General features: G+C 43.2%; 1 protein-coding gene across 6 annotated transcripts in view; it reads left to right on the top strand.

Annotated features, from left to right (window-relative positions):
* Nucleotides 1–16,701, top strand: part of LOC130365641 (centromere protein C-like) — a 322,002-nt gene that overhangs the window by 284,975 nt on the left and 20,326 nt on the right. For all 6 annotated transcript variants that reach the window (XM_056568882.1, XM_056568886.1, XM_056568883.1 and 3 more), the window contains one exon: nucleotides 1,093–1,183. In XM_056568882.1, the coding sequence (XP_056424857.1) occupies nucleotides 1,093–1,183 (91 nt within the window). The remainder of the gene's footprint in view (nucleotides 1–1,092; nucleotides 1,184–16,701) is intronic.

The raw sequence follows: 16,701 nt of genomic DNA, 5'->3' as shown, positions 1-16,701 counted from the left end.
CTGTAATATTGCTATAATTTTGTGAAATATCTGTGATATATATACATACAAATTACATGTATGTAATTTGTATGTATATACAAAGGATTAGGTACGGATTAACTTTTTTTTTTTTTTGTGGGATCTGACAGGTACACTTTAACTCCAAAACTGTGTCCTGTGTCCCCTAGGGGTTAAGGATGCAGCTATTTTTTCACTTTTGAGGTCCTTTTTTATTTTTTTTATTTTAATGCTCGCATTTTAATACCCATAAGTCTTTTAACTTAAGTCCAGTTGTACCCTGTAATAGCATCACTCATTTTACCACAAATCATACAGCAAAGCAAATAAAAAACTATTTGAGAGGTGAAATTAAAAAATTTGTTTGGTTTCGTTTCTGTGCAATGTGTGTTTAAAAAAAATTGTAACTTTTTGAAGTTATTTGAATAAAATGATTATTCTTAGGCCATGTTCACACTTCAAAAACTCCAGCAGAATTTCCGTCCAAGATCTCGTGGGTGGCACTAGGACCACGCATATACAGCACTGCATTTCTGAGCTTATGTTTCTGCAGATCCATTCAGAAATACTTTTCTGTCTATGGGGACAGCAATGGAGTCTGCTGAAAATTCCGTCTGGAGATATCCCTGTGAAACCCCATTAACAATTTTTTTATTTTTGGTAAATGGGGCTATTTAAGGGCTTTTTTATTTTTTTTCAATTGTGATCTATAGTTTTTATCAGTACCATTTTTGTTTTGATGGGACCCGATGTATGGTTGAGGGGCTGGGGGTTCGATTTGGACCACTATACCACAAAAAATCAAAACCTGTGTAGTGGAAGAGTGGTATAGTTGACCATAGCGGCCAATCAGATTGCTTCTTTAATTATTTTCGAGGCCTTTTTAAAAAATCTCACTCTATGTGAAGTGTTTCATTGCAAGAAGGTGTTTGTGTGGGGCCATACTAACAGTTTTTATTGTAATAAAATTCACTACTTGGTATTTCTTCAGTTCAATTACAACAGGCTTGAACTGTTTCCTGTGAAAAGTGAACTTATGTATTTACCTGTTTCCAACTCATAATTTCTAAATGTTCTTAATCTTTATTATAGGTTTACTATGTTGAAAAAGGCAAGGTGCAACTGAATCTGCACAAGACAGAACGGATTTTAAAGGATGGAGACTTCTTTTTCGTTCCTCCAGGTAAAAAAAGAAAAAAATTGGTTTTCATTTATTATACCTAAAGCTACAAAATAACAATAAATGAAATATAGAACATGAAAATGAAATCTTTTCTGCTGATATATAGGCTCATGAGTGGCACCGTTTAGCTTGTGGCATCTAGACTTAAATGGGCAGGACTGGAGTTATTTCCCTTCCCAGCCTTTAATGTCAAGTGTCCTCTGTATAAGGTAGCTATCACGCAAAGGTCATGGCACTGGCATGGCTCCTGTGTGTGTGTATACAACCGGTTTACTATGAGATAATAGTACATCACATGGTGAGAAGGTTTTTTATTATTGTTCATAAGGAGAAAAGAAAACTCTACATGCAACAACAAAGTATGATTTGTAGCATTCAATAAACTCTTGTAAATGAGCAACTCAGAAACAAATACTTTACATTTGTAATCCTTAGACTACAAGGTTTGTATAATGGATGACACATACACGTTTCTAGCTTCACTTACTCATAGTTAAGTATCATTCCACACTCAACACGTTTAAGAACAGGAACCATCCAACAATAATCCATAGTAAAATGACATGATCTATTATAACCTTTGTTAGAGATCTGTAAATTTAACACCTGTGATTTTCATACCAGCCATGATGTATCCTATTTTATCCATATATATGTCACAATTAAATTCTGCTGGAAATCATATGCATAATTTGAAAAGTTAAAATGCACAATTTTTTTGTAATAGATTTTGATAGTCTTTTTCCTCTATTCGACTAAAAATTTGAAAGTCTTGCAACCACTGGTGAATGGTTCAATAATGTCTTGCTGCACCCAAGGGATTGAAAAAAAAAATAAATAAATAAATATATATATATATATATATATATATATATATATATATCTTTGCACCTTTATTGCTTTTTATTTTCATTGCAACAGTACAAACTGCAGATACACATATTACATAACAACCTTCAGTGCTCATTATCCTTCCCACCCCATAAACCCATCCCTGGGAAAAAAAAAAAAAAAAAAAGAATAAGAAATTGTGTATAGCCAAAATCTGTATAAAAAAAGATTAAGAATGTATTCTCCCTGGGAGATTATTCAGGGTAACCCCTTCCCACTTCATTTACCACAACCCCCACAGTTTATCAAATTATTTACATTTCTTTTTCGATTTACCCTTTCTGGATCTTTCATAGCTCTTCACTTTCCCAACCAACACCAACCACTGCTCTATACTTGGTGTGGAGGGGTCCAACCATTTTCTTAAAATTAATAGTTTACCAATCATCACAACTTTTAACCTGTTGGGGACGAAGGGCGTATGCATACGCCCTTGCGTCCTGGTACTTAAGGACGAAGGGCGTATCCATACGCCCGTGGGAATTTCGGCCCCCGCGCCGGGCGGGGACCGGGCCGGGGTGACTGCTGATATCTATCAGCAGGCACCCGTGCAAATGCCCAGGGGGGTCATTAGACTCCCCCCCCATGTCGGCGATCGGCGCAAATCGCAAGTGAATTCACACTTGCGATTTGCGCCGATTCTGGGTCATTACGGGTCTATGGTGACCCGGAATAGAAGGGGGATCGCGGGTGTCTAAGACACCCACGATCCCCCTAAAGTGATAGGAGTGAGGTGGCAGAGTTGCCACCCCTCCTATCTCTGCTATTGGTGGTCTAGACGCGACCACCAATAGCAGATCTGGGGCGGAGGGGTTTACTTTTGTTTTCCCCGTCCTGCCCTCCCACAATAGGCGGGGCAGAACGGGGAAAACGAAGAGGAGCGGCGCCGGAGTCCACTTACTCCTCCGGAGGCAGCGGAGCGACGGGATCGGCGACGGAGATCTGCGGCGGCGTGCGGCAGAAGAGGACGGCTCCCGGATGCGACGGAAGCCGGTGAGTAGTTGCATAGCAACATCTAGAGGGCTACAGTCTGAGACCACTATAGTGGTCTCTAGACTGTAGCCCTCTAGATGTTGCAAAACTACAACTCCCAGCATGCCCAGACAGCTGTTTGCTGTGTGGGCATGCTGGAATTTGTAGTTTTGCAACAGCTGGAGGTCTGCAGTTTAGAGACCACTGCACAGTGATCTCTATACTGCCCTCTAGATCTTGCAAAACTACAACTCCTAGCATGCCCACACAGCTGTTTGCTGTCTGGGCATGCTGGGAGTTGTAGTTTTGCAACATCTGGAGGTCCACAGTTTGGAGATCACTGTTCAGTGGTCTCTAAATTGTAGCACTCCAGATGTTGCAAAACTACAAATTCCAGCATGCCCACACAGCAAACAGCTGTCTCGGCATGCTGGGAGTTGTAGTTGCTTACCTCCAGCTGTTGCATAACTACATCTCCCAGCATGCCCTTCTGTGATCAGACATGCTGGGAATTGTAGTTTTGCAACAGCTGGAGGCACACTGGTTGGAAAATACTGAGTTAGGTAACAGAACCCAACTCAGTATTTTCCAACCAATGTGCCTCGAGCTGTTTCAAAACTACAACTCCCAGCATGTACTGACAGACCGTGCATGCTGGGAGTTGTAGTTTTGCAACAGCTGGAGGCTCACTGGTTGGAAAATACTGAGTTAGGTAACAGAACCTAACTGAAGGTTTTCCAACCAGTGTGCCTCCAGCTGTTGCAAAACTACAACTCCCAGCATGTACTGACAGACCGTGCATGCTGGGAGTTGTAGTTTTGAAACAGCTGGAGGTTTGCCCCCCCCCCCATGTGAACGTACAGGGTACATTCACACGGGCGGGTTTACAGCAAGTTTCCTGCTTCACGTATGAGCTGCGGCAAATTTTTCGCCACAGCGCAAATTCCTAGCAGGAAACTCACCGTAACCCGCCAGTGTGAATGTACCCTAAAAACACTACACTACACTAACACCTAATAAAGAGTAAAACACTACATATACACCCCCTTACACTGTCCCCCCCCCAATAAAAATGAAAAACGTATTGTACAGCAGTGTTTCCAAAACGGAGCCTCCAGCTGTTGAAAAACAACAACTCCCAGCATTTCCGGACAGCCACTGATTGTCCAGGCATGCTGGGAGTTTAGCAACAGCTGGAGGCACCCTGTTTGGGAATCACTGGCGTAGAATACCCTTATGTCCACCCCTATGCAATCCCTAATTTAGTCCTCAAATGCGCATGTGCTCTCTCACTTTGGAGCCCTGTTGTATTTCAAGGAAACAGTTTAGTGCCACATATGGGGTATTTCCGTACTCGGGAGAAATTGTGTTACAAATTTTGGGGGCTTTTTCTCCTTTTACCCCTTATGAAAAGGAAAAGTTGGGGTCTACACCAGCCTGTTAGTGTAAAAAAAAAAAAATTTACACTAACATGCTGGTGTTGCCCTTTACTTTTTATTTTCACAAGAGGTAAAAGGAAAAAAAGACCCCCAAAATTTGTAATGCAATTTCTCCTGAGTACGGAAATACCCCATATGTGGGCGTAAAATGCTCTGCGGACGCATAACAAGGCTCAGGAGTGAGAGCGCACTATGTACATTTGAGGCCGAAATTGGTGATTTGCACAGGGGTGGCTGATTTTACAGCGGTTCTGACATAAATGCAAAATAATAAATACCCACATGTGACCCCATTTTGGAAACTACACCCCTCACGGAATGTAATAAGGGGTGCAGTGAGCATTTACGCGCCACAGGGGTCTGACAGATTTTGGAACAGTGGTCTGTGAGATTAGTAGTAGTCCCTTAGCACTGCAGGAGTCTGCTGATGTCACCTCTTCGGAGCATGCTCAGAAATGTAATAAGGGGTACAGTGAGACTGAACACCCCACAGGTGTCTGACAGATTTTTTGAACAGTGATCCGTGAAAATGAAAAATGTAATTTTTTTGTTTGCACAGCCCACTGTTCCAAACATCTGTCAAACGCCAGTGGGGTGTAAATGCTCACTGCACCCCTTATTACATTCCGTGAGGGGTGTAGTTTCCAAAATGGGGTCACATGTGGGGGGGTCAACTGTTCTGGCACCACGGGGGGCTTTGTAAATGCACATGTCCCCCGACTTCCATTCCAAACAAATTATCTCTCTAAAAGCTCAATGGTGCTCCTTCTCTTCTGAGCATTGTAGTTCGCTCGCAGTGCACTTGACGTCCACATATGGGGTATTTCCATACTCAGAAGAAATGGGGTTACAAATTTTGGGGGGCATTTTCTCCTATTACCCTTTGTAAAAAAGTAAAATTTGGGGAAAAACCAGCATTTTAGTGGAAAAATTTTTTTTTTCATTTACACATCCGACTTTAACAAAAAGTTGTCAAACACCTGTGGGGTGTTAAGGCTCACCGTACCCCTTGTTACGTTCCTTGAGGGGTGTCGTTTCCATAATAGTGTGCGATGTGGGGTTTTTTGCTGTCCTGGCACCATAGGGGTTTCCTAAATGGGACATGCCCCCCAAAAACCATTTCAGAAAAACTCGCTCTCCTAAATCCCATTGTTGCTCCTTCGCTTCTGAGCCCTCTAGTGCACCCGCCGAACACTTGACATACACATATGAGGTATTTTCTTACTCGAGAGAAATTGGGTTACAAATTTTGAGAGGATTTTTTTCCTTTTACCCCTTGTAAAAATTCAAAAACTGGGTCTACAAGAACATGCCAGTGTAAAAAATGAAGATTTTGAATTTTCTCCTTCACTTTGCTGCTATTCCTGTGAAACACCTAAAGGGTTAACACACTTACTGATTGTCATTTTGAATACTTTGAGGGGTGCAGTTTTTATAATGGGGTCATTTATCGGGTATTTCTAACCAGAAGACCCTTCAAATCCACTTCAAACCTGAACTGGTCCCTGAAAAATTCTGATTTTGAAAATTTTTCAAAAAATTGGAAAATTGCTGCTGAACTTTGAAGCCCCCTGATGTCTTCCAAAAGTAAAAACTCGTCAATTTTATGATGCAAACATAAAGTAGATATATTGTATATGTGAATCAATACATAATTTATTTGGAATATCCATATTCCTTATAAGTAGAGAGCTTCAAAGTTAGAAAAATGCTAAATTTTCAAATTTTTCATGAAATTTTCAAATTTTTCACCTAGAAAGGATGCAAGTATCGCCGAAAATTTACCACTAACATAAAGTAGAATATGTCACGAAAAACAATCTCGGAATCAAATTTATAAGTAAAAGCATCCCAGAGTTATTAATGCTTAAAGTGACAGTGGTCAGATTTGCAAAAAATGCTCCCGTCCTTAGGGTCATAATGGGCTCCGTCCCCAAGGGGTTAATATTTCATAAAATTTTTCCAAATTTGACATTTCTCCCAATATTGCCGACTTAACTCCTTAAGGACGGAGGGTTTTTCAGTTTTTGCATTTTCATTTTTCCTCATCACCTTCTAAAAATAACACTTTAAAATTTGCACCTAAAAATCCATATGATTGCTTATTTTTTCCGCCACCAATTCTACTTTGTAATGACATCAGTCATTTTACCCCAAAATCTACGGCGAAACGGAAAAACAAATCATTGCGCGACAAAATGGAAGAAAAAACGCCATTTCTCTATCAGCTCCATTGGGGGACACAGACCGTGGGTGTATGCTTCTGTATCTAGGAGGTGTGACACTATGGCAATAAAAAAAAGTCGGCTCCTCCCAGCAGGATATACCCTCCTTCAGGCTCTGAGCTAATCAGTTTAAGCTTAGTGTCTGAAGGAGGTGGACATGGTCTGGAATTCTCCAGACCAGGTCTTCTGATTTTTTGTTTTCCTAGTATAGGGACGTGTTAGTTTTTTATTCCTTTTTCTTTTATGTATTCAGGTGGGGACTCAGGGACTTCGGTTCCCTGTTTCCCCATTGCGAGTAAGGGGGCACTGACATTGCGTATATGCGCTGTTCACCCCCCCCTCGCCAACGGTCAGTGCCTGGGTTGGTACCTCATGGGTCCGGGTCCCCCTGTTTCCCTGCTCGCCTCGCTCGCGCATAGTAGCCAGGTGTGATGCAGGTAACTAAAGCTGACTGAAGACTTCACTGAAGACTCCATTAGGTAAGTTCTTCTGACTGAGGTAAATACTTTCCTCGCTTTTCTCCTTAGGTACGGACTTGCAACCTCTGGAGACCCCCGGTTTTTGGCCCACCTTTCAGGTTATGGGGCTGGCTTATACAGCGGCTGGACTTTTATTCTGGGGAGCAGTGGCATTTCAGGGGGCATGTGGAGCAGTGGCATATCAGGGGGCATGTACTTTATTGGGCACTTCACTGTATGTGTGTGTGGGTATTTCTTGCGACTATGTCCGCAGCGCCTTATATGCGGCTGTCAGCTGCGGCGCTGGTACAGACGGGGCTCTCTCAGCGCCGGCTTACTCTCACTTCCCTGGCAGCGCCTTATATGAGGCTGACAGCCGCGGTGCTGGTTCGGGCCGTACGCTCTCAGCGCCGGCTCATTTTCACTTCTCCGGCAGCGCCTTATATGCGTCTGACAGCCGCGGTGCTGGTACGGGCCGGGCGCTCTCACTTTCATTTTCTCCGGCAGTCTCTGCCGGCGTACAGGCCGCCTGCTCTATCCCCCGAGCGCATATATGCGGCTGACATGTGCGGCTGACATGTGGGACAAGGAGCGGGCGCCATTACAGCTTCTTCTCGGCAGTACATAGCTCCGCCCACAAGGCGGTCGGAGCTCTTCAGAGGCGCAAAGTAGCCTCCAATCAGCGCCGTGGGCGCGAATTTCAGTTAGGAGGGGCCAATTAGTGCCTCTGCTTCAGGCACGCCCCTCTCTCCCTATTGGCTGGCACTCTAACTGCACGGAGCCAAGTTCTCCTCATTGCAGCTGCCTGGGGTCACAGACTAGGGTGAGAAAGTCCCTGTCTCTTTTTTTTTTCTCATTATGTCAGTACCCAGAGCTGTTCCTCCCTCTAAACAGAAACCTGGCACGTCAGTGACTTATTTTGCCTGTAAGCACTGTAATATCAAGATGCCTGGCTCTGCTGAGCCCACTTGCCCTGCCTCCACTGCTCTCCCAGACCCCCTATTACCCCCTGATGCCCTTTCGGTTCCGGTGGATTCAGCCGCTCCACCAGCCTGGGTTTCTTCCCTGACCCAGTATATGGCTGACTTGACCAAAGTCTCCTGTTCGGTGGGTGAGGTCTCCCGGGAAGTGGTGTCCACCTTGTGGGTTTTTTTTCTTGCGCAGGGCCTCTGAGAGGGCCCGCTCCTCTTCTCCACATACTTCACGCTCTCACAAGCATACTAGGGGTGCCTTGTCTGACTCTTCCGTTGAGTCTTCAGATAGACATGGGCATTCCCCTCGTGGGTCCCGCCCCCCTGTCATCTGGGCACAAATGTCGCTCCTCCGGTGGATGTTCTTGGAGTCGCCGCTCTGCCACGGCAGAGTCGCGTACCCGGTCAGGGTCGCCCCCCTCCAGGACTTCCTCTACTCGTTCACATTCTCCTGGTGAACTGGCGGACGAGGCTTCCGAGCCGGCATCTGACTCAGAGGACCGCTTGGACTCATTGGTGACAGCCATAAGAGGCACCTTTCACTTAGAGGACCCAGGATCTTCGGATGTCACTCCAGGAGTATCCTTTCATCGTGCTAAGCCAGCACCTCAAAGGTTCAGCTCTCGCGCTGACTTTGACGAAATTCTGGAATCTGCATGGAAACATCCAGACAAGAGGTTCCCGGGAATCGAGACTATTCAAGAACGTTCTCCATTTGACAAGGACTGTCACCTAGGTGGTTTCCCCTCCCTCTGTGGATCCAGCAATCTCACGGATCTCTATGGCGATTACACTGCCACTGGCAGATGCCGTCCTAGCTGATCAGGACATTTTGCCGCAATGGTCCTGATCAGCCCGACTGATCTGCCGGGAAGCTTTTACTTTCACTTTAGATGCGGCAATCAACTTTGATCGCCGCGTCTAAAGAGTTAATGCCGGACATCAGCCCGATCTGCAATGTCCGGCATTAGCCATGGGTCCTGGTTGCTTATAGCAACCAGGGCCCACCGGGTATGATGCGCGCTCACCTGCTGAGCGCGCGTCGTACCTCAGGAGACGCTTATGGACATTCATAAACGTCCATATGCGTTAAATGGGAACTTTCATTAAAATTACTTTTTGCTATTGCACTCCTTATGGTAAATGAAAAAGATTTCTAATATACTTTGGGTAAAAAAAAAATAAGTTTTCTATGTTTTATTTGTGCTTAAAAAAGCTCGAGCACATTTTCCTTCATCTTATTCACATACTTAGGACCGAAGCCCAAACACAGGAAGTGCTATGGGAGGTGTGTCCAACCAACAGCATATGGCAGTTAAGTGTGAGAGGAGCTATGATTGGATGAGGCTGGACACACCCCCCTCAGCCCTCCAGGCTGCACTTTCTGTGTTTGGACCTCGGTCCTAAGTCTGTGTATAAGATGGGGGAAAATGTGCTCTTGAGCTTTTTTAAGCGCAAATAAAACATAGAAAACTTCATTTTTTTTAAACAGAGTATATTAGAAATATATTTTACTTACCATAAGGAGTGCAATAGCAAAAATTAATTTTAAGGAGTTACCCTTTAAGGGTTAATGTCCAAATATATATTCCTATAAAAAATTTTCCCCAAGGTGTTTTTGTATATCAGCCCCAAATCCCCACTCTCCTACAATTCCAAATCATATGTATAAAATTTGCATTATCCTCCTAACACTTAGGGCACTGTGAGTTTTCCCTAGAACCAATCATTTCCAGAAACTTAGGCGAGTCATTTAATCTGCCGTATTTTCCAGCGTATAAGACGACGTTTTAACCCCGTAAAATGTTCTCAAAAGTCGGGTGTCCTCTTATACGCCAGGTGCTGCATTTGGCCGGGACGCCTGGGGTATGGATTATCCATACCCCGGGCGTAGCGGACGATATTTACTTCCCCCTTCACATTCGGGACATCCCTGTGGATGTCAGATTACCTTTCTGCGCGTTAACTTTAAAGGGGCTGCAGGGAGGTAGCGCACGCAGGGACATCACTGACATCCTTTGCTTGCACCAAGAGCAGAGCAGAGTGGAGCAACGAGGACGCGCGGGCATGGTAAGTAACCAGCACGTCAACTTTGGTGCAACGACCACCACTCCTCCAGGGGTCGAAGCACTGGAGCGGTGGTCAGAGCACTGAACAGACATACAGCCTCCAGCCATACACTGTATATGGTTGAAGGCTGTATGTATGTGGGGTCCACTAATGTGGGGGAACTACAAACTAATGTGGGGGAACTATGGTAAGGTGCCGTATCGCGGTAGAGGGGTAGTCTTATACAGCGAGTATATCCCAAACTCTATATTTTAACTGTAAAAGTTGGGGGTCGTCTTATATGCCCAGTCATCTTATACGCTGGAAAATATGGTATAAATGATTCTTAATTGAGAATACTGAAATTTTTTATTTGAGGAACAAATTAGAGCATTATTCAGAGCTCTTTTCCACATGGTATCATTTACATAACCTATATCCTTCTCCCACTTCTGTTTCACTGGAGGTAACTGGAGTCTCATTAATCAAATTCTTACATTATACAGCTAAGGGATTTCCGAGTATTCTGTGAATCCATAATGAATGAAAATAGCTAAAGGGGCACTCCGGTGGTCAATGTGTTTTTCCATTTTTGACTTGCCCTATTTGCTTTGTTTCATTTCTATTCTTATTGTTTAGGCTACTCTATTTCCGTTTTGTTGTATTTTTATACCCCACTTTGTTTTCCTATCTTTGCTTCTATTTCCTGTTTCTTGCTGTGCTGAAAACTACAAATCCGCCCTCTACCCACCCTACAATTTTTGCGGGTCAACCCCCTTATACACAGCACACTAATATAATCAGCCCTGGTTGGGATACACTGGCATATACACACTAAAGGGACTACAACTCCCAGCATGTGTCATTCAGGGGTCTTCAGTCTGTGGTATAACACCAGCATGCTGCCTCTGTAGTCTCCTAGGGGTTGTAGTTCACCACACCTCTATAGGGCGTACACCAGTGTTTCCCAACCAGGGTGCCTCCAGGTGTTGCAAAACTACTACTACCAGCATGCCTGCACAGCCAAAAGTTGTCCGGGCATGGTGGGAGTTGTAGTTTTGATACAGCTGAAGACACCCTGGTTGGGAAACAATGCACTTTGTAATATACTGAATTGGCTAGAACAGTGTTTCCCAACCAGTGTGCCTCCAGCTGTCCCAATGGCTGTCAGGGCATGCTGGGAGTTGTAGTTTTACAACAGCTGGAGGCACACTGGTTTGGAAACACTGGTGTAACATGATGTTTATGCTGAATAGGCTAGGACAGTGTTTGACAACCAGTGGTTGATAATACCACAACACTGGTTAAAAAATATTTTTTGTCCCTGCAGCTATGAGGAGTCCAAATACAGGAAGTGATGGTGGACAAGCAGGACTGTGCAGTGAGGCTCTGTGACTTGCTACGGACTCACACAGCAGGATGATTGACAAGCAGGAGCCTGCACAGATCCCTGCTTGTCCTACCCTCACTGCCTGTATTTGGACTCCTCATAGAGACACACCGGCAATAGCTGCTGGGATAGCACTTTTTTTACCCAAAAATATACACAATTTTTAACCAATAACTATTGCAAATATACATATAATGGTATTATCTACATTATATAAAAAGTTTTAGTTGATGACAGGTACACTTTAAGTATAAATTCTGTTTCTCGCTGTGACAATACTTTGTCTCCTCCACTGTGCTGTGGTTTCACCACTGACAGACCTACAAAAGAAAATGCCGTCTTTTATTCATGTGAACAGTCTTCATATGATCCAAAACTTTAGGGCAGACGTGGCCTGTCATCAATAAGTGGAAATGTTCCCTTATTTGTACATATATCGGTCTGATGGTTTTACCTATGTAGTTAAACTTTTTTTTTTTTTTTTTTTTTTTTAAATCAACTGGTGCCAGAAAGTTAAACAGATTTGTAAATTACTTCTGTAAAATCTTTTTAATACTTTTTAGGGTCTGTATACTATATAGGAAATGGTTTTCTTTTTGGAAAACAGAGCTCTCTGCTGACATCATGACCACAGTGCTCCCTGCTGACGTTTCTATTTTAGGAACTGTCCAGAGCAGCATATGTTTGCTATGGGGATTTTCTCCTACTCTGGACAGTTCTGGAAGTACTGGAAGGATTAAGATTTTTTTAATAGAAGTAATTTACAAATCTGTTTAACTTTCTGGCACCAGTTGATAAAAAAAAAAGTTTTCCACAGGAGTACCCCTTTAAAACCACAACTACATATTAATGCATATACTAAATATTTTGTTATACAAGTAATAAAATCCTTGATTTTTATGGTTTGTGAACCTAAATTGATCTTGTTAGGCTACTTTCACACTGAGTATTCATCCGTTATTAAACATCCGTTTTCTATGTAAAAACGGATGTATAATAACGGATGAAATAACGAGTGCTAACGGCTGAATAACATGTTATAACGGGCATATTCATCCATTAAGACATGTTATAACATCAGTTGTGTACGGCTGTTTTAATACTTCTGCCTACAGACACCCACAGCCGGGACTACTACTTCCATCATGGAACAGACTTGTTTCCATGATGGGAGTAGTAGTTCCCCAGCTGCAGGTGGCTGGGGGGGGGGGGGGGGGGCTACATTAGTGTTTGTACTATTACCCCCATCATGGAACAGACTCTGTTCCATGACGGGGGTTGTAGTACAGAGGCTGAGCGAATAATCGCATCGGGTCTCACTTCTGAGACCCGATGCAATTAGAAGTTGTTAAACAGGGGAGCGGGCAGCATGCTATATACCATGTGTTTTACTTTCATTTTTAAATTCCCTGCCGGCTGGGTTTTTAAACTTCAGTGTTCCTTACTATATAATCACATTTCCCCATTTTATTTCCCCCATTTGTATGTGTATATGTATGATACCCCCCTGCCTGTTGCCCGGTCTACTAGCGCTGTCACAGCGCACAGCAGGGACATGCCATTCCATTCCCTGCTGCTCATCTCCTTACTTGACAGATATGAGAAGTGGAGAATGGAGGGACATGTCTCCCCTGTGTGCTGCTTCATTCATTCGCCGCTACTGGTTCCTGACATGTCACCACTGGTTCCCTGCTGCCCTGCTCCAAGCCCAATCAGAGCGGACAGCGAGGACATGTCAGTCTATTCCCCACTACTCTCCATACCTGAAGGAGATGAGCAGTGGGGAATTGACATGTCCCCGCTGTGCGCTCTGATTGGGCTTGGAGCAGGGCAGCAGCGGGGACATGTTGGGTGGCGGTGGGGAATATATGAATGAGGTAGCGCATTGGGGCTACAGGTCAGGTACGGTCGCAGGGAATGGAGCGCTATAACAGTGCACAGAGGGGACAGGTCCCTCCATTCTCCGCTGCTCCTCTCTGTCAGATATGGAGATGAGCAGCAGGGAATGGAATGGCATGTCCCTGCTGTGCGCTGTGATAATGCTAGAAGACTGGGCAGCAGGCAGTGGGGGTAATCATACATATATTCCCTAATGTTATCCCCCCCCCCCGTGTATGTTTATACAGTAAGGAACACTGAAGTTTAAAAACCCTGCCGGGAGTCTTGATTGGCTCATCCGTACCGGCCATTCGGGGCTCCCTGCGAGGAATTTAAGAATGAAAGTAAAATACATCGTACATCGCAGGGGATTGGAGCATGCCGCCCGCCCCCTTGTTTAATAACTTCTAATCGCATCAGGTCTCAGAAGTCAGACCCTGGTGTGATCAATCCCTCAGCCCCTGTTCTACAACCCCCATCATTGAATAGTCTGTTCCATGATGGGGGTTGTAGTACAAACACTAATGTAGCCTCCCCAGCCACCCGCAGACTCCCGCAGTCGAGGAATTACTACTCCCATCATGGAAACAAGTCTGTTCCATTATGGGATTAGTAGTAGTCCCTTAGCACTGCAGGAGTCTGCTGATGTCACCTCTTCGGAGCATGCTCAGAAATGTAATAAGGGGTACAGTGAGACTGAACACCCCACAGGTGTCTGACAGATTTTTTGAACAGTGATCCGTGAAAATGAAAAATGTAATTTTTTTGTTTGCACAGCCCACTGTTCCAAACATCTGTCAAACGCCAGTAGGGTGTAAATGCTCACTGTACCCCTTATTACATTCTGTGAGGGGTGTAGTTTCCAAAATGGGGTCACATGTGGGAGGGTCCACTGTTCTGGCACCACGGGGGGCTTTGTAAATGCACCTGGCCCCCGACTTCCATTCCAAACAAATTATCTCTCTAAAAGCTCAATGGAGCTCCTTCTCATCTGAGTGTTGTAGTTCGCTCACAGTGCACTTGACGTCCAAACATTGGGTATTTCCATACTCAGAAGAAATGGGTTTAAACATTTTGGGGGGCATTTTCTCCTATTACCCATTGTAAAAAAGTAAAATTTGGGGAAAAACCAGCATTTTAGTGGAAAAATATTTTTTTTCATTTACACATCCGACTTTAACAAAAAGTTGTCAAACACCTGTGGGGTGTTAAGGCTCACTGTACCCCTTGTTACGTTCCTTGAGGGGTGTCGTTTCCATAATAGTGTGCGATGTGGGGGTTTTTGCTGTCCTGGCACCATAGGGGCTTCCTAAATGGGACATGCCCCCCAAAAACCATTTCAGAAAAACTCACTCTCCTAAATCCCATTGTTGCTCCTTCGCTTCTGAGCCCTCTAGTGCACCAGCCGAACACTTGACATACACATATGAGGTATTTCCTTACTCAAGAGAAATTGGGTTACAAATTTTGAGAGGATTTTTTTCCTTTTACCCCTTGTAAAAATTCAAAAACTTGGTCTACAAGAACATGCGAGTGTAAAAAAATGAAGATTTTGAAATTTCTCCTTCACTTTGCTGCTATTCCTGTGAAACACCTAAAGGGTTAACACACTGACTGAATGTTATTTTGAATACTTTGAGGGGTGCAGTTTTTATAATGGGGTCATTTATGGGGTATTTCTAACCAGAAGACCCTTCAAATCCACTTCAAACCTGAACTGGTCCCTAAAAAATTCCGATTTTGAAAATTTTGCGAAAAATTGGAAAATTGTTGCTGAACTTTGAAGCCCTCTGATGTCTTCCAAAAGTAAAAACTCATCAATTTTATGATGCAAACATAAAGTAGACATATTGTATATGTGAATCAATATATAATTTATTTGGAATATCCATATTCCTTATAAGCAGAGAGCTTCAAAGTTAGAAAAATGCTAAATTTTCAAATTTTTCATGAAATTTTTGAATTTTTCACCAAGAAAGGATGCAAGTATCGCCGAAAATTTACCTCTAACATAAAGTAGAATATGTCCCGAAAAAACAGTCTCGGAATCAAATTTATAAGTAAAAGCATTCCAGAGTTATTAATGCTTAAAGTGACAGTGGTCAGATTTGCAAAAAATGCTCCCGTCCTTAGGGTCATAATGGGCTCCGTCCCCAAGGGGTTAAAGGGGTATTCCAGGCAAAAACTTTTTTTTATATATATCAACTGGCTCCGGAAAGTTAAACAGATTTGTAAATTACTTCTATTAAAAAATCTTAATCCTTCCAATAGTTATTAGCTTCTGAAGTTTTCTAACTGCTCAATGATGATGTCACGTCACGGGAGCTGTGCATGATGGGAAAATATACCCATAGGAGCTGCACAGCTCCTGGGACGTGAGTCATCAGAAAGCAGTTAGACAGAAAACAGCAACTCAACTTCAGAAGCTAATAACTATTGGAAGGATTAAGATTTTTTAATAGAAGTAATTTACAAATCTGTTTAACTTTCCGGAGTCAGTTGATATATAAAAAAAGTTTTTGCCTGGAATACCCCTTTAAGGCTTTTCTAACAGACGTTCATAACTGGTCTTTTAACGGAGCTCCTTTATAGTATGAAAGGGGCCTTAGTGTTGCACATCTGATCGCAAAAATTACAGCTGCCACATGTATGATATCCTGCAGGAAGCTGAGCTTCCATCCAGTTGGCCTCAGCATTTTTTGGTTATCCACCTCTTACCAGACAGTCCTACAGGTTTTTACATCTACGGAATAAAATGACAGGTCTGTTTTTGGTTACGGTACATATTTTAGGGCCTCGTCACCTTGAAAGATGTGCCAATTTTTATGTATGGCTGATTTTGTGATTATTTTTTTTCCATTGGGCTGTATGCAAATGAAAAAGAGAACTTTTTTTCATTGCTACCAACATAATGGTCATTCATCATTGTCCTTCTTGTTTATTCTATTTTTATTTTTTGTTGTTGAATTGATTTGGCTTTTTATAGTGCATCACCTAAGATTTTTCTTGGGCACCCTCAATCTTGTAATCGATTCCATAATTCTTGCACTTGTTTGTTAAATGTGGTTTTGGAGGTATTAATTCTGTGCAGGCGGATAAACTGTCCGCAAGGTAGGGATCTTTTTATATGCTCAGGGTGGAAGCTGTCATACCTTTAATAGTAAATTTGTTGAAGTGGCTTTTCTAAATCCTATCTCCAATGTGTCTTTTACTTCTTTCAATTTCACATCTAGGAATTACACCTC

Source organism: Hyla sarda, chromosome 1, assembly GCF_029499605.1.
Source record: "Hyla sarda isolate aHylSar1 chromosome 1, aHylSar1.hap1, whole genome shotgun sequence".
NCBI lineage: Eukaryota > Metazoa > Chordata > Amphibia > Anura > Hylidae > Hyla > Hyla sarda.
The sequence above is the reverse complement of the archived record's forward strand: the minus strand, read 5'-3'. Positions and strand labels throughout refer to the sequence as shown.